Source organism: Carcharodon carcharias, chromosome 7 (genome assembly GCF_017639515.1).
Source record: "Carcharodon carcharias isolate sCarCar2 chromosome 7, sCarCar2.pri, whole genome shotgun sequence".
NCBI classification, from domain to species: Eukaryota; Metazoa; Chordata; class Chondrichthyes; order Lamniformes; family Lamnidae; genus Carcharodon; species Carcharodon carcharias.
In genome coordinates this window covers 9,817,759-9,841,008 of record NC_054473.1, presented here as the reverse complement: position 1 = coordinate 9,841,008, position 23,250 = coordinate 9,817,759, and the positions used below count along the sequence as shown (strand labels likewise).

General features: G+C 44.0%; 1 protein-coding gene and 1 long non-coding RNA gene across 3 annotated transcripts in view; one reads left to right on the top strand and one right to left on the bottom strand.

The window, feature by feature from the left end:
* Positions 1–1,080: 1,080 nt before the first annotated feature.
* Positions 1,081–13,648, bottom strand: LOC121279793. Its single transcript, XR_005943499.1, has 2 exons — positions 13,509–13,648; positions 1,081–1,576 (listed from the first exon to the last, which is right to left on the bottom strand). It is a non-coding gene; the product is annotated as an uncharacterized LOC121279793 (long non-coding RNA).
* Positions 13,649–13,885: 237 nt separating this feature from the next.
* Positions 13,886–23,250, top strand: part of LOC121279792 (monoglyceride lipase-like) — a 78,177-nt gene continuing 68,812 nt past the window's right edge. For both annotated transcript variants that reach the window (XM_041191148.1, XM_041191147.1), the window contains exon 1: positions 13,886–14,018. In XM_041191148.1, coding sequence (XP_041047082.1) covers positions 13,894–14,018 — 125 coding nt within the window. In that variant the 5' untranslated portion in view covers positions 13,886–13,893. The remainder of the gene's footprint in view (positions 14,019–23,250) is intronic.

Sequence of the window (23,250 nt, the reverse complement as noted above, 5' to 3'; positions counted from 1 at the left end):
GCTTTGATTGCAAAGCTCCCTTTCACCCATCATGCTTGGTGGTAATCTCTCTGCCCTTTCCCACAAATCCTCATTTTGCATTTGTCAAAGGTTTATCAGGACCTTAGGGATCGTGCCGTGTATCCTGCCAATAAACTTCATAATCCGATTTATTTTCTTCCTAGCAGCACACATGTTCCATCCGATAAGCTTTCCTGACTTTCAGATGATCTTCTCAAGATCTTTGCTTCTCCTTGCCTGCATAGTCTCAATGGCTAGGGTGGTGACCAGACTATAAAATTCAGTTCTCTTAAAAAGCTAGTAGACAAAGACACAAATATCTCCAAGAGATAGCAGTCAACTTATTAGTCTCATCTATTTCAGGTACAATCTGGCGGGTTACTTCTGAGAAAATAAAATGTTGTTTAGCAGAAAAAACAAACAAGAAAATATGTTAATACCTCGACTCAAGTGGGGATATTTAATTTCTGATTCAATTATGAAAACATTTTATTGGAGTGTAAAGTTTCTCCAAGATTCATAAATGAGATAAGATGAGAAAGAAACCACACCAAATGAGAATTGGAATGATTCATTCCATTCGCTAGAACATGCAATATCGAATTGAACATCAATTTATTGGTCTGGAATGCACTGCCTGGGAGAGTGGTGGAGGCGGGTTGCCTCACATCCTTTAAAAAGTACCTGGATGAGCACTTGGCACGTCATAACATTCAAGGCTATGGGCCATGTGCTGATAAATGGGATTAGGTAGGTAGGTCAGGTGTTTCTCACGTGTCGGTGCAGACTTGATGGACCGAAGGGCCTCTTCTGCTCTGTGATTCTGATTCTGATATTTTGCATTGGACTATACCCAAGGTGAGTCAGTCCAATTCCCATTTGGCGTTGTGTATTTTTTCCTAACTCTAACTCCAATCTTCAATCACTTCCTCATGCCATTTTACACATGCAATAGTTACCATCTTATCTCATTTATGAGCCCTGGAGAAACTTTATTTTCTCAGAAGTAACCCGCTAGATTGTACCTGACATTTTTGTTTGGCATTTCAAAGTTATCCAGAAATTCAAATAGCAGCATTGTTAGGTTGAAAGTATTTATTAGTGTCCAATTTATTCTTCCAAAAGCAAACTTTCTTTTCTTGTGATACACAGATTGTTTTTCCACTGACTTTATTTTTGAAAGTTGGAAGTTTATCTAATCCCCTTGGAGTGATTGAAATAGCAACTCATGTCAATTTATTTTATCAATTCCAAATTCAGAAACAATTATGCCCAGACTTGGTGGTTTTAAATGGTGCTTTTACACCAGAGACACAAGCATTTGTAATCAGTATAAAGGTGGCTTTCGTATCTCCAAACGCAAACACTTCATCTTGGAAGAGAACAAGTGGTAACGACAGGTCTGAATGGTTAAAGCCAAGTCTTGAAAAGGCAAAGCCTCAAGTCCAAATTTGATGTCCGTAGGTAAGTTCATGATTTTGCAAGACTCCTGGGTCCCTTGCTGTGATATCTCATGTTACTCATGTTGCACTGGAAACCTGTTCGAAAAAACACGAAAACAAAATCCATTGTGGCTCTGGTTCGGAGCCCAATGTGTTAATAGCATCTTGTAAATTTAGAAGCTCAAAATTTAGCAATATCCAAAATGTATATTCGGCAATGCGCATGTTATGTGGTGAATTTTAAAACAAGGCAGCTGTCAGCAGAAAGGGTGAACCTCTTTGCTTGGTTTTTCCAAGTAGCTTTTCCAAGCATTCTCAAATACACACAATTGCGTCACTTTACTTAATTTTTAAAACAGAACTCTCCCCGTCAAAAAAACCAAACTCCATTTTAAACTCTGCTTTCTTAAAAAAATAAATTGCTCTCTTTTCCTCAATTTAGCCCAAATTTAGATTAAGTTCCAATTGTTTCAACGTCTTTTACCATTTTGTAAGACGTATTTCACCAAAGTTTATTTTTGGTACGACCAGGATTTTAAGACCAAAAGAGTTAAAGAGAGACACCAGCTTCTTAAAGTGACAACATTACAACCGTACAGACGAACTGTAGAGGAGGGACAGCATGAGCTAAATTTTACCCTCACTGGGCGGGCATGGTGGGCGCACTGACATTGAGGAAGGCGAGTGTGGAAGTTTGTGCATGTGCAGGGGTGGGGTGGGGGGTGGGGGGCGGTGCACTCAATGAAAGCTCCCTGAGGCACAGAGCTGCCTCAGGGAGCTGAAGATTTTAAAGTCAAAAATAAAAAACTTACAAAGGTTGAAAACACATCTCCTCACGTGACTCTGTCACATGAGCAGGGACATGTTATAAATGAGATTTAGACATTAAAAAAAAAAAATTACTCCTGTTGGGAACCATATCCTGCTCATGGTTTTTTAAAAAATTACTTGCTCATGGGATGTGGGGGCTGCTGGCTAGGCCAGCATTTATTGCCCATCCCTAATTACCCTTGTTCGCAGGGCATTTAAGAGTCAACCACGTTGCTGTGGGTCTGAAGTCGCATGTAGGCCAGACCAGGTAAGAACAGAAGGTTTCCTTCCCTAAAGGACATTAGTGAGCCAGATGGGTTTTTACACCAATTGGCAATGGTTTCATGGTCAGCATTAGACTCTTTGGCGTGAATCTACTGGTTGGTGTTCGGGGGCAGGCCCTGCTCGCTGATGTGTAAAATGACATGCGGTAACATCGGTTGTGCATCCCAACGTCACCGCGCGTCAATCAGATCTTGGGTTCGGTGGGCGCGCACTGGAGTCAGCTGTGCACCCGCCGAACTGTCAAAGGCCTATTAGGGCCATTTAAGTAGCAATTAAAATAATTAACAGGGCTGCCTGTCCACCCTTAAGTTGGCGGGGGGGGGGGGGGGGGGGGGGGGGGTGCGGGGAGTGGTGGGGGGGGGGGTGGGGAGTGGTTGGGTGGGGGGGGGAGCAGACTAAGAGCCCAGGCGGCCTTCGTATTTTTCATGGATCCTCATCCACAGGTGGGATGAGGTTTCATGAAGGGTTTTGAAATGAAGTAAAAATTTTTTATTAAAATTCACTGTCATGTCGCAACTCATGTGACACTGTCACAGAGCGCAGGCCCTGGCTCTCCTTCCTCCTCCCCCCACCCCCCCCACCCGCACAGGGAGTGCTCAGCGCTTCTGGGTGCGCGTCATGCTGGGCCGGCCTTAATTTGCCCGCCCGTGTAAAATGGCAGCACACAGCCAATCAGCTGTGCACCCTCTCAGCACCCCCCACAGGGAGGGAATTCTCTCCTTAATTCCAGATTTTTATTGAACTCAAATTTCACTGGTGGGATGTGAGCCTAGGTGCCTGGTGTATTACTCTGGGCTTCCTGATATACTCGTCCAGTGCCAATACCACTATGCCACTGCCTCGCCATCATTTCATAAAAAATCCAAAGGCCACTTGGTCTTTTTGCCCACCTGCCAACTGAACAGTTGGACGGGCAGTGAAAAATCTGATTTAATTACTTGATGCCTTAATGGGTCATTGCATTTAACTACAACCTAAGACTGTTGCTTCTCAAATTTCAAGCCAATGATACCTTGGCCACTGTAGATACCACTCCTGACACCAATCTGTATGATTCTGGGTTCCGAAGTCACAGATATCTAAGTTAGGCAGTTGAGTATTCATGTGTAATTTCAAGATAGTTTATTAAGCTTATTAAAAAGCGATAGTTTATTTATAATGTATTAGAAATTATATGACCCGTGACAGTGGAGGATGGTTCACTGATCCCAGGGGACAAATAGACGGTTGGCACAGAGCATGTTGACCTCAGTAACTTGCTACGGCAGCATTCTATTCTCTAGCTGAAGCGTTAGGAAACTCTTCTTCCCAGTCTTTCTCCATTTTCCCTGGTCCATCTTCCATCTGAAGAAGGCAGCTGTTTGATGGGGACTCTCCCCTGTTCTCTGAGCACTCGTTAATACACTTTATTTCTAGGGTCTGGTAGATATCCCTATGTCAACCATCCGTTTAAATTTGCCTGACCAGTGAATAAGGACAGGTACCCAAGATATCAGGGTGGTCACCTCTCTCCCCTTCCCCCTGTCCATCACTTTGGCTTGAGGACACTTTTTATTTACCTCATACTGGAAGCCATTTGCTGGATAAAGGCAGGGCACCTGAAGGCTTCCGGCTATCGGTTCAGGAATATTTGTGACCTTTATCTCTACCTTGTCTTGGTCCCTGACTCCTTAGAATTGTTGAGAGAATTAGTGCTGTGCCAACCAACGGATATAGTTTATAAATTAGAGGTCCCCCGATTAAGATGGAAACGAGGAGAATTTTTTTCTCCCAAAGGGTCGTGGAGGAGCACTGATTCATCAGCTGAGGGGTTTGTGGTATGTAGTAATCAGCACGTTTGACCTGATGCCATGAGACTTCATGGGTTCTGGAGTCAATGTTGAAGACTTCCTGGGCAACTTCCTCCCGACTGTATCCCACTGTGCCGCCACTCCTGCTGGGCCTGTCCTGTCGCTGGGACAGGACATACCTAGGGTTGGTGATGGTGGTGTCTGGGACATTATCTGTAAGATATGATTCCGTGAGGATGACTATGTCAGGCCGTTGCTTGACTTGTCTGTGAGACAGCTCTCCCAATTTTGGCAGAAGTCCCCAAATGTTAGTAAGGAGGACTTTGCATGGTCGACAGTGCTAGGTGTGCCATTGTCGTTTTCAATACCTAGGTTGATGATAGGTTGTCAGTCTGATTTCATTACCCTTAGACTTGGTAGCAGTTTGATACAACTGAGTTTCTCGGCCATTTCAAAGGGCAGTTAAGACATGGGTCTGGAGTCGCATGTAGATCAGATCAGGTATGGATGGCAAACTTCCTTCCCTAAAGGGTATTAGTGAACCAGATGGGATTTCATGACAATTGACTCATGGTCACCGTTACTGAGAGTAGCTTTTATTTCCAGATTTTATTAACTGAATTTAAATTCCACCAGCTGCTGTGATGGGATTTGGATACATTAGCCTGGGCCTTTGGATTACTGGTGCAGTGATATTACCACTGTACCTTATCCTTTAAGGGGAGACAGTGGTGTAGTGGTAACATCATTGGACCAGAGGCCTAGCCTAATGTGCTGGGGACATGGGCTCCAATCCCGCCATGGCAGCAGGTGGAATTTAAATGCAATTAATAGAATAATTGGAAACTGATAGTGAGTCTCGGTAATAGTTACCATGAACTGTTGTTGTTTAAAAAAAAACCCCATCCCATTCACTTATGTCCCTTTAAAGAAGGGAATCTGCCAACCTTACTAGGTCTGGCCTATATGTGACTCCAGACCCACAGCAGCGTGGTTTATTCTTAACTCTGAAATGGCCTAGCAAGCCCCTCAGTTTAAGGGTAATTAGAAATGGGCAATCAATGCTGGCTTTGCCAGTGAGGCCCACATCCCATGAAGAAGTGAATAAAAACACCACTGCCTCTCCCATAATTTCCAGTATCTTTTGTTTGTATTTCAGGTTTCCAGCTTCTGCAGTATTTTGCTTTTGAATAAATACAATGGCTTCCTTTTCCACACAATCACATTTTGAGTGAAAAGGAGTATTGAGATCAGCTGCAGATGCCAGAGTCCATGACTTGCAAAAAATAAGAATCAGAAATGCAATTATTCACATCTATATTCCAAATTATCCACATTAAGATTCCCAATTAACCACGTGTCCAGTGGCTAATGCACTACATAAGTTTACATACGATATAAGGCACAGAAACAGGCTGTCATGAAGTGATTAATGTCCATAATGTTATTGGAAATTATTTTTTTAAATAGCGTTCTAGTGGGGCCTGTGTCTATGTGTGTGTCTATGTGTGTGTCTTACTTGGATTAAAGCCAGCAAGTCTGGGTGTTTTGATGTATAGTAATGTATAGTTTTGAGATATTAATTGGGGAAACAGTAAGGAATTTAAAAGGTAAAGTATATATTTGCATTTGTTGAATAAACCATTCAAAAGAATGGGTGAAATCTTGCACCTAGCTAGAAGACGCCAAGCAATGTGTTTATTTTTGTTCAGCTTACTAATGAAATTAGTGAAATGGAAGGATATTATTGTTAGAAGATGTAATGTTTAGAGCCTAATGAGACAATGGAAAATTTACATTCAAAGGCAAAGCTAGGAAAAAACAGAAAGGAGCTTGTGTGTGCAAGGCAGAGAGGCATTTAAGATCTAACCAGCCTGTACGCCTCCAACTGTGTCTGCAAGAAACCAAGTTGCAAGGAACCTCATTTTGAATTCGTACAGACAAATGTACTTTGCCTGGGGTCTTTTAAAATCTATGAGTTTTACTGTTGCCTTAGCGGGGGTGTAACTGAGAGTCATTATTTAGAGGGATTTTTGTAGTTATAAAGGAACATCTGTAATTATGGGTGACTTTAATATGCATATAGATTGGGCAAATCAAATTAGTAACAATATCGAAGAGGAAGAATTTCTGGAGTGTATACGGAATGTTTTTCTGGACCAATACATTGAGGAACCAGCAAGTGAACAGGCCGTCCTCAACTGGGTATTGTGTAATGAGAAAGGAATAATTGGTGATCTAGTTGTGCGAGGCCCCTTGGGGATGAGCGACCATAATATGATAGAATTCTTCATCAAGATGGAGAGTGATGTAGTTGATTCTGAGACTTGGGTCCTGAATCTTAATAAAGGAAACTACAATGGTATGAGGTGCAAGTTGGCTATGATGGATTGGAAAACGTTACTTAAAGGGATGATGGTGGATAGGCAATGGCAAACATTCAAAGAGCGCATGGGTGAATTGCAACAATTGTTTATTCCTGTCTGGTGCAAAAGTAAAACAGGAAAGATGGCCAAACCATGGCTTACAAGGGAAATTAGAGATAGTATTAGATGCAAGGAAGAGGCATACAAATTGGCCAGAGAAAACAACAGACCTGAGGATTGGGAGTAATTTAGAATTCAGCAAAGGAGGACCAAGGGATTGATTAAGAAGGGGAAAATAGTACGAGAATAAGCTTGCAGGGAACATAAAACCTGACCGTAAAAATTTCTATAGGCATGTGAAGAGAAAAAGATTGGTGAAGACAAATGTAGGTCCTTTACAGTCAGAAACAGGGAAATTTATAATGGGGAACAAAGTAATGGCTGACCAACCAAATACATACTTTGGTTCTGTCTTCACAAAGGAGAGTACTTAATATCATACCAGAAATATTGGGGAACACAGGGTTTAGTGAGAGGGAGGAACTGAAAGAAATCAGTATTAGTAGGGAAATGGTGTTGGGGAAATTGATGGGATTGAAGGCTGATAAACCCCTGGGGACTGATAATCTACATCCTAGAGTACTTAAGGAAGTGGCCCTAGAAATAGTGGATGCATTGGTGATCATCTTCCGAGATTCTATAGACTCTGGAACAGTTCCTAAAGATTGGAGGGTAGCTAATGTAACCCCACTATTTAAAAAGGGAGGTAGAGAGAAAACAGGGAATTATAAACCAGTCAGCCTGACGTCGGTAGTGGGGAAAATTCTAGAGTTCATTATAAAAGATTTAATAGCTGAGCACAAGGAAAACAGTGGCAGAACCGAACAGAGTCAGCGTGGATTTATGAAAGGGAAATCATGCTTGACAAATCTACTTGAATTTTTTGAGGATGTAACTTGTAGAGTTGATGAAGGGGAGCCAGTGGATGTTGTTTATTTGAACTTTCAGAAGGCTTTCGACAAAGTCCCACCTAAGAGATTGGCGTGTAAAATTAAAGCGCGTGGGATTAGGGGTAATGTATTGAGATGAATAGAAAACTGGTTGGCAGACAGGAAACAAAGAGTAGGAATAAACAAGTCTTTTTCCAAATGGCAGGCAGTGACTAGTGGGGCACCGCAGAGATCGATGCGGGGACCCCAGTTATTCACGATATATTAATGATTTAGGTGAGGGAATTAAATGTAATATCTCCAAGTTTGCAGATGACACAAAGCTGGGTGGGAGGGTGAGCTGTGAGGAGGATGCAGAGATGCTTCAGTGTGATTTGGACAAGCTGAGTGAGTGGGCAAATGCATGACAGATGCACTATAATGTGGATAAATGTGAGGTTATCCATTTTGGTAGCAAAAACAGGAAGGCAGATTATTATCAGAGTGGCTAGAAATTGAGAGAGGGGAACAGATACTTGTGGGGAAATCTACAGAGGAATACTGGGGGGTGTTCAAAAAGGAAATGGGGAAGATACAAGCTCAACATGTTCCCTCTAAGGTGATAGGAAGGAGTAACAAGTCCAGAGAACCATAGGTGACTAGAGATATTCAGGTTTCGATGAGAAGGAAAAGAGAGGCTTTTAGCAGGTACAAGGGAAGCAAATCAGCGGAGGCATTAGTGGAGTACAGACAGTGCAGGGTGGAGCTTAAGAAAGCAATTAGGAGAGCAAAGAGGGGATATGAGAAAGCTCTGGCTGGTAAAAGTAGGGAAAATCCCAAGATAATCTACAAGTATATCAATGGGAAGAGGATAACCAGGGAAAGATTAGGGCCCATAAGGGACCAAAGGGGCAATCTATGGGTGGAGCCAGAGGATATCGCTAGAGTGTTGAATGAATACATCACGTCTGTCTTCACCCAAGAGAATGAGGATGAAGGTATTGAACTCGGGGAGAGAGACTGCGAGGTTCTTAAGCAAATTGATATAGGGAGTGACAAGGTATTGGAGGTGTTGGCAGGCTTAAAAGTGGACAAATCTCCAGGTCTGGATGATTTGTGTCCCAGACTGCTGAGGGAGGCAAGGGAGGAGATCGCAGGGGCTCTGACCCAAATTTTTAATTCCTCTCTGGCCATGGGGGAGGTGCCAGAGGACTGGAGAACAGCTAATGTGGTTCTGCTATTTAAGAAGGGTTGTAGAGATAAGCCAGGCAACTACAGGCCAGTGAGTCTCACATCAGTGGTAGGAAAACAATTGGAGAAATTTCTGAAGGAGAGTATCTATCTCCACTTGGAGAGGCAAGGTTTGATCAGGGATAGTCAGCATGGCTTTGTCAGAGGGAGGTCATGCCAAACAAATTTGATTGAATTTTTTGAGGAGGTGACCAGGTGTGTAGATGAGGGTAGTGCAGTTGATGTAGTTTATATGGATTTCAGCAAAGCCTTTGACAAGGTCCTACATGGGAGACTTATAAAGAAGGCAAAGGCACATGGGATAAAGGGTAATTTGATGAGGTGGATTCAAAATTGGCTTAGTTGTAGGAGGCAGAGGTTGATGACAGAAGGGTGCTTTAGTGACTGGAAGCCAGTGTCCAGTGGCGTACCACAGGGATCTGTGCTGGGTCCCCTATTATCTGTCATTTATATAAACGACATAGATGACTATGTGGGGAGTAGGATTAGTAAGTTTGCAGATGACACAAAGATTGGCCTGGTGGTTAACAGTGAGGTTGAGTGTCTTGGGCTACAGGAAGATATAGACGGGATGGTCAAATGGGCAGATAAGTGGCAGATGGAATTTAACCCTGAAAAGTGTGAGGTGATACACTTTGGAAGGAGTAATTTGACAAGGAAGTATTCAATGAATGGCATGGCACTAGGAAGTTCTGAGGAACAAAAGGACCTTGGTGTGTGTTCCATAGATCTCTGAAGACTCTGAAGGGGCACGTTAGTGGGTTGGTGAAAAAAGCATATGAGACACTTGCATTTATCAATTGAGGCATAGATTACAAAAGTAGGGAGGTCATGTTGGAGTTGTATAGAACCTTGGTGAGGCCACAGCTGGAATACTGTGTGCAGTTCTGGTCGCCACATTTTATGAAGGATGTGATTGCACTGGAGGGGGTGCAGAGGAGATTCACCAGGATGTTGCCTGGGATGAAACATTTAAGTTATGAAGAGAGGTTGGATAGACTTGGGTTGTTTTCATTGGAGCAGAGAAGACTGAGGGGCGACCTGATCGAGGTGTACAAGATTATGAGGGGCATGGGCAGGGTGGATAGGGAGCAGCTGTTCCCCTTAGTTGAAGGGTCAGTCACAAGTGGGCATAAGTTCAAGGTGAGGGGCAGGAGGTTTAGGGGGGGATGTGAGGAAAAATTTTTTTACCCAGAGGGTGGTGACGGTCTGGAATGCGCTGCCTGGGAGGGTGGTGGAGGTGGATTACCTCATATCCTTTAAAAAGTACCTGGATGAGCACTTGGCACGTCATAACATTCAAGGCTATGGGCCAAGTGCTGGCAAATGGGATTAGGTAGGTCAGGTGTTTCTCACTTGTCGGTGCAGACTCGATGGGCCAAAGGGCCTCTTCTGCACTGTGATTCTGTGATAACGTGCAACGCGACCTGGTGTCTTGTACACCCGTCATTGAAGGTAAGCATGCAAGTGCAGCACGCGGTAAAGAAGGCAAATGGTATGTTGGCCTTCATAGCCAGAGGATTCAGGTACAGGAAACAGGGATATCTTGCTGCAATTATACAGGGCCTTGCTGAGACCACACCTGGAATATTGTGTACAGTTTTGGTCTCCTTATCTGAGGAAGGATGTACTTGCTATCAGGGGAGCGCAGTGAAGGTTTACCCGACTGATTCCTGGGATGGCGGGACTGACATAAGGCGAGATTGAGTCAATTAGGATTATATTCACTGGAGTTCAGAAGAATGAGGGGGGATCTCATAGAAACCTATAAAATTCTAACATGGCGAGACAGGGTTGATGCAGGAAGGATATTCCCGATGGTGGGAGAGTCCAGAACCAGGGGTCACAGTCTGATGGTATGGGGTAGACCATTTAGGACTGAGATGAGGAGAACTTTCTTCACCCAGAGAGTGGTGAGCCCATGGAATTTGTTACCACTGAAAGTAGTTGAGACCAAAACAGTGTACGCTTTCAAGAAGGAGTTAGGTATAGCTCTTGGGGCGAAAGAGATCAAAGGGTATGGGGAGAAAGTGGGAGCAGGCTATTGAGTTGGATGATCAGCCATGATCATAATGAATGGCGGAGCAGGCTTGAAGGGCTGAATGGCCTACTCCTGCTCCTAGTTTCTATGTTTCTATGTTATAGTAGTAATTCTGTAGACATATGTATGTGCTTACTATTTTTCTTGTATTAATAAATGTTTAATTTAGTTTTATCAAAAACCTCTTGAGACTCAGTGGTCTTATTACTACTGAATTCAAAGCCTGCATCTCGAAACATACAAATTGCAAAAATGGGTTATGACAGTTTTTTCAAGTTTCCCTCTGGGATTTGAGCATCTCAGCCTTTACCATTGGCTGCGTCATAATAATACAGGCCATTCATCCCAAACAGCCCTTTTTGGCACTTATGCTCCACTCGAACCTTCTTCCATCTTTCATCATTTAAATCTATCATCGTAACCCTATTCCTTTCTCCCTCATATGCTTGGCCAGCTTCCCTTTAAATGCATCTAGAAATTTAGATGGCACCTTATGAATGCACTTAAGGTGAAACTAAAATTTACAAATATCATCTATCTCCTACATAAATATACACAAATAACAGTGGTGGGCAATGGCTCCACCACAGATTTTTTTTTAAATTTATTATTTCACGGGATATGGGCTTCACTGGCTAGGCCAGCATTTATTGCCTATTCATAATTGCCCTTGAGAAGGTTATGGTGAGCTGTCTTCTTGAACTGCTGCAGTTCCTGTGGTGTAGGTACACCCACAGTGCTGTTAGGAAGAAAGTTCCAGGATTTTGAGCCGCTGACAGTGAAGGAGCTGCGATATAGTTTAAGTCAGGATGGTGAGTGGCATGGAGGAGAACTTCTAGGTGGTGGTGTTCCCATGTGTCTGCTGCCCTTAGGTGGTAGTGGTTGTGGAAGGTGCTGCATAAGGAGCCTTGCTTGGTGAGTTGCTGCAGTGCATCTCGTAGATGGTAGGCACTGCTGCCACTGTGCGTGGAGGGAGTGACTATTGAAGGTCATGGATAGAGTGCCTATCAAGCAGATTAAACTTTTCGTACTGATAGTAAACTCTTCAACCTCAGCTGGCTGATGGCCAAAACCAAGACAAGATCTACTTCTGTAATAGAATTACAGTATGCTAATGGTGCACAAGTTGGTGCTCACTCTGAACAAGAACTGTAACAGATAGCTGATGTACAAGAACTGTAACAGATAGCTGATGTAGTCACCACAGCCGAGGACTTGCCCTGAACGCCAGGGAGACCAAAGTCCTCCACCAGCCCACACCAAATGTATCAAATCCAACTCCCTCAGCTGAAACTCATGGCGAAATGTTGGAAAATGTCCCTCACGTCCCATATTTTAGAAGCTATTTAATCCCAAAAAGCTGACATTGATGAAAAGACCATCGAATTCAATGTGAAAGTTTGGGACTCGAACTCAAGTTCTGTCGAAGGGTCATGAGGACTCGAAATGTCAACTCTTTTCTTCTCCGCCAAACTTGCTGAGTTTTTCCAGGTAATTCTGTTTTTGTTTTGAAAGTTCAGCCTTTGGTAAATTACATACTTGAGTTTTTGAGAATCGCGATATCAAATCCAACACTAAACTGAAAGTCTATCGTGGATCGCCCCACGTTTCTCTGTGCTGCTGAATCTTGGACAACTTATAGATGCCATATCAAGGCCCAAGAACAACATCATCAATGTTGCTTTAGAAGGGTCCTGCAAATTAAGTGGGAGGACAGAAGAACAAACACGAGTGTCCTCCTGGACACAGACATGCCAGGTTTGGGGGCCATGATAATGTCACATCAGCTGAGATGGATGGGATGGGTCATCAGGCTGCCCGATTCAAGACCTGCCCAAACAGGTGCCCTACTCAGAGCTATGCCATGGAGCATAGTTCACACAGGGCCCAGAAGGAACGTTTCAGACCATCTCAAAGCTTCATGAAGTTCTGCTCCATTAACATCAACACATGGGAAGCAGCTGCCCAAAATGGTGATTCATCATCAAGAGCGGTGTCAGCATCTTCCAATGAACAAGAGCAGCGACTGAGGGAGGGCAGCTGCTCGAGCCAACAATCCACCACTGCCTGTACCAGCCAACAACCAATGTCCTCACTCTGGGAGAGTCTGTAAAGCCAAGGTAGGGCTCATTAGTCATTGGCAAACCCACAGTCAACACTGACATCTTACTTAAACCCAGTCATTGGCAAGAAATGGTTGAGCGACTGCCAGTGATGAAATATATTGTTACTATTTGTTTTAACCACTCCCTGTGGCAGAGAGTTCACCATTCTCACCACTCTCTGGGTAAAGAAGTTTCTCCTGGATTCCCGATTGAATTTCTTGGTGACTCTCTTACATTGGTGGCCCTCGAGTTATGCTCTCCCACTGCACAGCCCTGGTGCGGTGTTTAATGTCTCCTCATGTATTCATGGGGAACAGGAGGGAGCTGGCGTGCGCACATACATGTCACAAAGAATTTCCTCCTCCTCGTATCCGGCTCTGCCCCTGTCTCTCTCTCTCTCTCTCTCTTTTCGAAACAAAATACCAAATTAGCAAAAGAGAAAGCATGAGGACACCGCCAGAGGCAGTCGCTCCGATTTCAGCAACTTACCAGGAGGGGAAAGTGAAACATCACAAGGTTTCAAGTGAATCGTGAAGCGGCTTGACAGCACAGCCGGAGGGTCCTGGCGCCGAATTCAGAGTTCCCCCGTGTTCGGTGATTGTCTCGGGGTCCGTTACGTGTAATCATTTAAGGTCGGTGCTGGGTTCTGTTGCCATTTCAAACGTCCTCTCGGCGGCGTGTGCGGTACGGATGGACTGAAAAGGATGGGTCACCGTCCCACAGGGCGCAACAACTCCGCAGAGAGTGACTATTATGGCCACAAGGCTCATTTTTCTTACTGGTTCCAAGCAAGCCCCCCAAACAATTCGTAACTTGACTTGTTTTGTCTCCCCCCCTTTCCAATATGTGTGCCAGGTGTTGCTGTGACTCTGCGATGCTCCAGGGAAGAGGGGAACGTGTCACTCCTCAAGGGGAGCCTTACAGGAACCTGTCGCACTTCGTCAACGCCGATGGGGATTACATTTTCTGCAGATACTGGGAACCCTCAGAACCGCCCAGGTTAGCTTTACCTTTATTGTTGGATGTTTGTAAGCAAAAGAGGCTTTTTGATCCTGGGCTCGCTCACTCACGCTCGGTTGTGGAGCAAGTTTTCCATATCATCTATTGTGCAGGTGCAACTGACCCTTATCAATTTCATATTCCACCCCCACCCCACCCCGCCCCGCCCCATCCATCTCCTGTCTCTCTCTCTCCCCCACCTACCTCCCTCTCCTCCCAGTTTAAAGAGGGAGGACTGGGTTGCAGGGACTGAAATTGATCAGGCTGGAGAGTGACATTCTCGGGTATCAGGCGATGTTACAAATCCTCACAAGAGGGTGTGTGTGTGAATGTGTGTGTGTGTGTGTTTGTGAATGTGTGTGTGTGTGTGTGTGTGAATGTGTGTGTGTGTGTGTTTGTGAATGTGTGTGTGTCTGTGTTTGTGAGTGTGTGTGTGTTTGTGAATATGTGTGTGTCTGTGTGTGTGTGTGAATGTGTGTGTGTGTGTGTGTTTGTGAATGTGTGTGTGTGTGTGTGTTTGTGAATGTGTGTGTGTCTGTGTGTGTGTGAATGTGTGTGTGTGTGTGTGTCTGTGTGTCTGCGTGTGTGTTTGTTAATGTGTGTGTCTGCGTGTCTGTGTGTCTGCGTGTGTGTCTGTGTGTATGTGTGTGTGTGTGTGTGTGTGAATGTGTGTGTGTCTTATCTTGTTAAACCGTCTGCTTTTAATTAAACACAGGTTAGTCAAACACAAGTGCCCAGCCATTCGGGGGTGTGACTTTTTCAATTATTATTATTATTTTTTTTTGGATCAGGAATTTCCTGGCTGACTTTTGTTTGCGCGCGTTTGGGATTTTTCCATCTCTCTATTGTAAACTGAGAATGTCCGGCAGGCAAATCCTGTTTATCCGGTTAAGGATGCAGGGATCGAGCATAAACCTCGTCGTACGTCAAGTGGAACACGGTGGGATAGTCAGTAAGCAGGGCGAGCGATTCATACCTCGGTCATTGTACAGACTTGTCACTTTGATGATGTTATTTTGTACAAGCGGCCGCTATCTTCCTTTCCCTTAACTTTTCCCCATCCACAGTCACCAGCCTCTGGATAGTCCCCGTAAAAGAAATAACTTGCATTTATGTAGCGCCTTTCACGTCCTGGAGACCAATGTAAAAATTGTCAGCTCTGTTTTCAAATCTCTCCATGGTCCCGCACCTTGCCTATCTCCTAAACTCTACATTCCTCCAATTCCAACCTCATGTACATTTCCCCGATTTTAATCGCTCCACCGTTAGCCGTGTACCTTCAGCTGCGTGAGCTCGAAACCTTTCTAGGTCTCCTCCTTTAAGGCACTACTTAAAACTTGCCTCTTTATCCAAGATTTTGGCCATCTGACTTAATATCGCCTTATGTGGTTGGGATTAATAACACATTTTAATATGTTAAAGGTGCTATATAAATGCAGGTTGCTGTTACTGTTGTTTTCCCAAGGCACTTGACAATGAAATGAAGTACTGTTGAAATCTAATCATTGCTGTAACAAATAAAAATGTTCAAAATTATGAGGGGTGTGTGTGTGTGATAAGGAGAAACTGTTTCCATGGGCATGACGGTCAGTAACCAGAGGACACAGAATTGAAACAACTGCAAAGGGACTGGAGCAGTGGGTGGGGTCACGGTGTTGGGGGATGGTGTGGAATAAGTATTTTTTTCATCCAGTGAGTTGTTGAGAACTGGAGTACACGACTTGAATGGTTCGAGGAAATAGACTCAACAATAACTTTAAAAAGTATTTGGAGAGCAATCGGGAAAGTGGAAGGTAGTGGGACTAATTGGAAAGATTCAAAGAGCCAGCACAGATATGATGGGCTGAATGGACCTGCGTAAAAATGTTTTTCCTCATGTCACTTCTGCCGTTCACCTTATATCATTGTCCTCTGGTTCTCAACCCTTCCACCAATGGGAACTGTTACTCCCCATTTACTTGCCCAGTTCTCTCATGATTTGAATGCCTCTATCAAACCTCCTCTCCACCTTCTTTTCTCTTAGCCTAGCTTCCCAATCTGTCCACGTAACTCAAGTACCTCATTCCTGGAACCATTCTTGTAACGCACCCTCTTTAAAGCCGTCACATCCTTCTTAAAGTGTGGTGCCCAGAATCGGACCCACTGCTCCAGTTGAGGCCAAACCACGGTTTTGTAAATGTTGATCATAACTTCCTTGCTGTTAAAGTCTATGCCTCTATTGTAAATCCTGGGATCCCAAATGCCTATCAATCATTTTCTCAGCCTGCCTTTTCATCTTCAATGATTTGTGCCCATCTACCCCCGATTTCTCTCTTCCTGTACCCCCTTCAGAATTGTATTCTTTATTTTGTATTGCCTCTTCTCATTCTTCCTACCAAACTATAACACTTCACACTTTTCTGCATTATATTTCATCTGCCACACGTCATAGGAACATAGGAAAATAGGAGCAGCAGTTGGCCATTCGGCCCCTCGGCTCCTTGGGCCTGCTCTGCCATTCAACTAGATCATGGCTGATCTACCTCAATGCCATTTTCCTGCACTATCCCCATGTCCCTTGATGTCATTAGTATGCAGAAATCTATCAATCTCTGTCTTGGACATACTCAATGACTGAGCCTCCACAGCCCTCTGAGGTAGAGATTTCCAAAGATTCACCACCCTCTGACTGAAGAAATTCCTCCTCAGCTCAGTCCTAAGTGGCCTACCCCTTACTCTGAGACTGTATCCCCTGGTTCTAGACACCCCCTCTACCCCCTGCCACAAGGGGAAACTTCCTTCCTGCGTTTACCCTGTTGAGCCCTGTAAGAATTTTGAATGCTGCAATGAGATCACCTCTCATTCTTCTAAACTCTGGAGAATACAGGCCCAGTCTCCTCACTCTCTCCTCATAGGACAATCTCACCATTCCAGGGAGCAGTCTGATGAACCTTTGCTGCACTCCCTCTGTGGCAAGTATATCCTTCCTTAGGTAAGGAGACCAAACTGCACACTTTACTCCAGGTGTAGTCTGCAGTCTCACCAAGGCTCTATACAATTGCAGCAAAACTTATTTGCTCCTATACTCCAATCCTCTTCAATAAAAACCAACACCCCATTTACCTTCCTAATTTCTTGCTGCACCTGCATGTTGGCTTTCAGTGACTCATGAACAGACACCCAAGTCCCTTTGGACATCAACACTTCCCAATCTTTCACCATTTAAGAGACACTCTACATTTCTGTTTTTCCTACCAAAGTGGATAACTTCACATTTTTCCACATTATGTTTCATCTGCCATGTTCTTGCCCACTCACTTAGCCTGTCTAAATAGCCTTGAAGCCTCTTTGCATCCTTCTAACAATTCACATTTCCATCCAGCTTTGCATCATCAGCAAACTTGGAAGTATCACTTTAGGCCCACACATGCAAATCGTTGATATAGATTTTGAATAGCTGGGGCCCAAGCACTGATCCTTGTGGTATCCCACTATTCACAGCATGCCAACCTGAGAATGATGCATTTATTCCTACTGTCTGTTTTTTGTCCATTAACCAATTCTCAGTCCATACCCCCAATCCCATGTTATGCTCCGATTTTGTTTACTAATCTCTTGTGTGGGACCTTATTGAAAGCTTTTTGAAAATCCAAATACACCACATCCACTGGTTCTCCTTATCTATTCTGCTAGTTATGTCCTCAAAAAACTCCAACAGGTTTGTCAAACATGATTTCCCTTTCATAAATCCATGTTGATTCTTCCCAATCCTATCATTATTTTCCAAGGGTCCAGATATAGCATCCTTTCTCATAGATTACAACATTTTCCCTACTACTGATGTCAGGCTAACAGGACTGTAGTTTGCTGTTTTCTCTCTCCGTCCTTTCTTAAATGGTGGGGTTACATTTGCTTCCTCCCAATCTACAGGAACCATTCAAGTATCTATGGAATTTTGGAAAATGACCACCAATGCATCCACTATCCCTACAGCCACTTCCTTCAACACTCTGGAATGTGGACCATCAGGTCCAGGGGAATTTATCAATTTTTAGTCCCATTAATTTCTCCAGTGCTACTCTTTTTACTAACACTAATTTCTTTCACTTCCTCATTCTCGCTAGTCCCTTGGATCTTTAGTATTCCTGGGAGGTTTTTTGTATCTTCCTCTGTGAAGACAGATACAAAGTATTTGTTTAGCTTCTGTGCCATTTCCTTATTTCCCATTATAAATTTTCCTGGCTCTGCCTGTAATGGGCACACATTTGTCTTTGCTAATCTTCTACTTTTTACATACTTATAGCAGCTTTTGCAGTCCATTTTTTATGTTTATTGCTAATATACTTTCATATACTATTTTCTGTTCCTTTATCACTTTCTTGGTCGTCCTTTGCTGAACTCTAAAATGCTCCCAATCCTCAGCCTTACTACTTTTCTTAAGCAATTTTATAAGCCTCATCCTTTGATCTAATACAATCTTTAACTTCTCTTACTAGCCATGGTTGGATCACCTTTCCTGCTGGGTTTTTGTGCTTCAAAGGAATGTAATTGTGGTGTAAAACATGCATTAATTCTTTAAACACAAGCCATTGCCTGTCTACTATCGTGCCTTTTGGTGTAGTTTCCCAATCTACCGCAGCCAACTTTGCCCTTCATACCTCCGTGGTTTCTTTTGTTTAGATTTAAGACCCTAGTTTCTGAGTAAGAACATAGGAACATAAAGCCCATCAAGCTTACTCTGTCATTCAATTATATCATGGCCGAGCATCTACCTTAACGCCACTTTCCCGCTCTATCTCCATATCCCTTGATGTTTCTTTTGGATTCCTTTTTATGTTAGCTGCCAGTCTCTTCTCATTTTCTCTCTCCTTGCTTCGTTTATTTCCTTTAATATTTCCCCTCTGAACTTTCTATACATAGCCTCATTCTCACTTGTGTTGTCAACCTGACATCTGTCATCTTACTCTCTATCTCTTTCATCAGCCAGGAAGCTCTGACTTTGCTTGTCCTTCCTTTCATCCTCAAAGTGCTTTGCAGCCAATGAAGCGAATTTTCAAGTGTCACCACTGTTGTAAAGTAGGGAATACAGCAGTCAATTTGTGCACAGCAAACTCCCACAAGTAGGAAGGAGCTAATGACTGGATAATCAGTGTTAGTGATATTGGTTGGGGAATAAGTTTTGGGAACTTACCTACTGTTCTTCAAAATAGTGCCATGGAACCTTTTGCACTTTCAAGAGTGCAGCATTCTCTGGTACTGGATTTCAACCCAGATTTTGTGCTCTAGTCACTGGATTTGGCCTAAAGCCCACAACATTCTAGTTCAGTGGCAAGAATGCTATCCACTGAGCCACAGTTGACACTTGCCAAGTTCCACTGTTGTTACAATGTCAGAGTAGGATTGTAGATTTATAGGGTCCAAGGTCTCATTTGTGCCAATTGTGTTACACAGTAATGAAGCATTTCTGGAAGAATACAACTTTAAATGATAGGATACAATGTCCCGTCTTTCACTGTAAAGAATGCAGTCAAAGAATTTTTTTCAGGCAGTTCAAGAATGCGACATTGGACCGTGAATTATGTGAGTGGGTAGGTCAATAATATTCAATGTCAAGCATTTCCCAAAGTGAACTAGGTAGAGAGGAATGTTACGTTTTAATGATCTGGAGGGAAAATAAAGTTTCCTACATCTGAAAATAGTACTATTTTTGGAAAAAACTCACCACCTTTGGGATAATTGACCAGGGATAATGCATCGATGGATGAAGGCTCAGACCCTGGCTGTGGATATTGGGAGGATCATGGGCAGTCCACCTGTGAGCCTGTGACAAGGCTCCCAAACACTACACGCACAACACGTGAACGTCAGCCTTCAGCTGTCTAGAACAGGGAGGGATAAAATTTGACCAGGACACGGGATTAAACTTTCCTGCTCTTCTTTGATAATTTCTGTGGGACCTTTCCCGAAAGGGCAGATGGAGAGAACGTAACAAGCAGGAGCAGGAGTAGGTCACATAGCGCTGGAGCCTGCTCCACCATTCAACAAGATCATGGCTAAATTTCCCCATAAACTCCACTTTCTCTCCCTTTCACCGTATACCTTAATATCCAAGAATTGATCCAGTTGCCTTGGACACACTCAACAACTGAGTGTCCACAGCTCTCTCAGGTCAAGAATTTCAAAAATTCACCATCCTCTGAGTGAAGAAACTCCTCCTCATCTCAGTATTAAATGGCTGTCCCCTTATCCTGAGACTGACCCCTAGTTCTAGACTTTCCAAGCATGGGGAACGGCTTTTTAGTATCGACTCTTACAGCATATGCAAGCAAATGACACTAACCATTTGTCACTACCATAGGAGTTAATTGCAAAAGTGCTGTTTTAATGTATTTAACACATCAAGCCTGACCTATTTTACAAAGTCTATGTGTGAAAAAATATACTGATGGTTGGATGAGATTTAGTGAAATTGAGGATTGAACCACATATGTGCCATGTCATTCTGCTCCATTGCTGTGCCCAGATTGTAAACAGTCCTCCCAGCCAGTCCTGTCAGCTGAGGTTTGGTAAAATCCCAGGACCTTTTCATGGTGGTTGAGTGAAGAGCTGGTGAGCTCTGTGCAGGGAGTTGGTGGAGGGGTGGGGGAAGGATTGGAATTGGTGGGGGGAGGTATGAAGACAAATGAGGTGGTGGAGGGAGGCATGTGTGCAGCCAGAAGTAACCAACTAAACTTGGATGTTAGTTGTCACGTCAAGGGAATTACAACAAGAACTTATATTTGCAAAGTGTCTAATGTGGCCCAAGTAGAAATCAGTGAGGATATGGATACTGAGCCAGAAAGGCTGAGAATAAGAGCGTGCAGAAAAGATTCATAAGAATGGTCCCAGGGATAAGGAATGTCAGCCACTCAGAGAAGCTAGGGCTGTTTTTCTCAGAGAAGAAGTTTGATGGAGGTGTTCAAAATCATGAGGGATCTGGACAATGTAGAGAGGGAGCAACTGTTCCTATTGATGGAAGGGTTGAGAACCAGAGGACATGGATTTAAGCTAACTGGCAACAGAAACAATGGTGACATGAGAAAAGTCTCTTTTACGCAGTGAGTGTTTAGGATCTGGGATGCTCTGCCTGAGGGGTGTGGTGGAGGCAGATTCAATCGAGGCATCCGAAAGGGAATTGCATAATTATCTGAAGTGAAGACGTTCCCAGGGCTTTGGGGGGACTTCACGGAACAGCTTCCTGTTGTTCTAAGATGGCTGAGATGAAACTGGCAAGGGCAAAGGCTGGCATGAAGGCTGTGGAATCACAGGCCACAAATTATGAGGCAAAGCGTTAAGGATAAAAGACTTTTAAGGTCAAGTTGCCCAGGAACTGAAACACCAAAGGAAGTTGTTGACTGCGTGGGCGGGATTGACATGATTGCAGATATTGAAAAGCTGAGAGATTTCTGATAAGTCTGAAAAATGGTTGGGCAAGCAGCTCCAGAAGCAGCAGCTTATTTTAATATGATATGCTGACAGGAGTTATGGAATTGTCTTTCAGAAGATAAGCTTGAAGAGAAAGGAGTATTGTGGAACCTGTCCTTTTACTTGCTGATAACAAACTGTAAACGTCACACCCCGAGCATTCAGATTCCGCTTCAAAAGTGTCAAAAAAGAGAAAGTAAACCAGTTATTTCCTGCTGTTTGTTCTGACCTCTCCCATTTCCCCGCCCTCCTCCACCACCCCCAGCCTGGGACTAGAGCCAAAAATGTAAAATCCACAATAACCTCCGTCAACATTAGGTTCAATGATCACCGGAACATGCCTCGTGGAGCTGCTTCTCCACAGTGAACGCAATCTAAACACTAGCTTTCAGAGAGGAGGGCAGGTTATAAACAAAAGCAATAGGAGGAGGAGTGGGCCATATGGACCCTCAAACCTGCTCCACTATTTATTAACGTTATGGCTGATCTTTGGCCTCACTTTCCTGCCTGATCTCCTTATCCCTAGGCTGTAAGGGATAAGCCCAGCAGCGACATGCCAGTCAGTTTAACTTTGGTGATGGGGAGACTTTGAGAAACAAAAACAAAAATACCTGGGAAAACTCAGCAGGTCTGACTGCATCTGCGGAGAGGAACAACAGTTAATGTTTTGAGTCTGTATGACTCTTCACCGGAACTAAGGAAAAATAGAGTCATTCGGACTCGAAACGTTAACTGTTGTTCCTCTCCGCAGATGCTGTCAGACCTGCTGAGCTTTTCCAGGTATTTTTGCTTCTGTTTCGGATTTCCGGCGTCCGCAGTTTTTTTGCTTTTAAACTTTGAGAAACCATGGCTGGGATTTTCTGGCCCAGCCCAAGGCTGGGATCTCCGGGTCCCACGTAAAGTCAATGGACTTCTGGCTGGCCGGCTGCACCCCTGCCACAGATCCCACCATGGCAGGGCCAGAAAATTCCAGCCAGGAATTCCGGACAGAGTTAATAGTCGCGTGGACAAATGCAGGTTAATTAAGGAAAGCCAGCATGGATTCCTTCAGGAAAATCCACGTTTAGCTAACTTGCTGGAGCTTTTTGAAGGGGTAACAGAGAGGGTCGATGAGGGCAATGCTGTCGATGTGGTGTACATGGATTTGGAAAAGGCGTTTGATACAGTGCCGCACAACAGACTTGTGAGCAAAGTTATAGCTCACGGAATACAAGGGCAGGAGCAACATGGACAAGAATTGGCTGGTGGCAAGAAACAGAGAGTGGTTGTTACTGGATGTTTTTTTGGGCTGGAGGAAGGTTTGTAGTGGTCAGGGGTCCCAGGGGTCAGCGTTGGGACTCTATTTTCCTGATATATATTCATGACCTAGTTCTTGGCGTACGGGGCACAATTTCAAAGTTTGTGGATGACGCAAAACTCGGAAGCATCGTGAACAGTGAAGACAGTAAAAACTTCAAAAGGACATTGGGCAGAGCTTTACGCTGACCGACCCGATCGGGCGTGAAACCACGCGAGGTGACGCCAGGCGAGTGTCCCCACGTCGTCCCGCCCTCGCGCTATATTTCGAAGTGCAAAAGTCGGAAGCGCACCCGCCGGCAATTAACAGGGCGATTAAACCCATTAACGGAGCGACTGACCCCCGATTTCTCGTGGTCTGCCCAGCCTCACGGTTGGCAGATGGGCAAATCAGCCAGGCGGCCTTTACGGTTTTCATGAAACCTCGTCAAAGGGCGTGACGAGGCTTCCAGTATGAAATAAAATAAAAAATAAACATCTATGGACAGCGTTT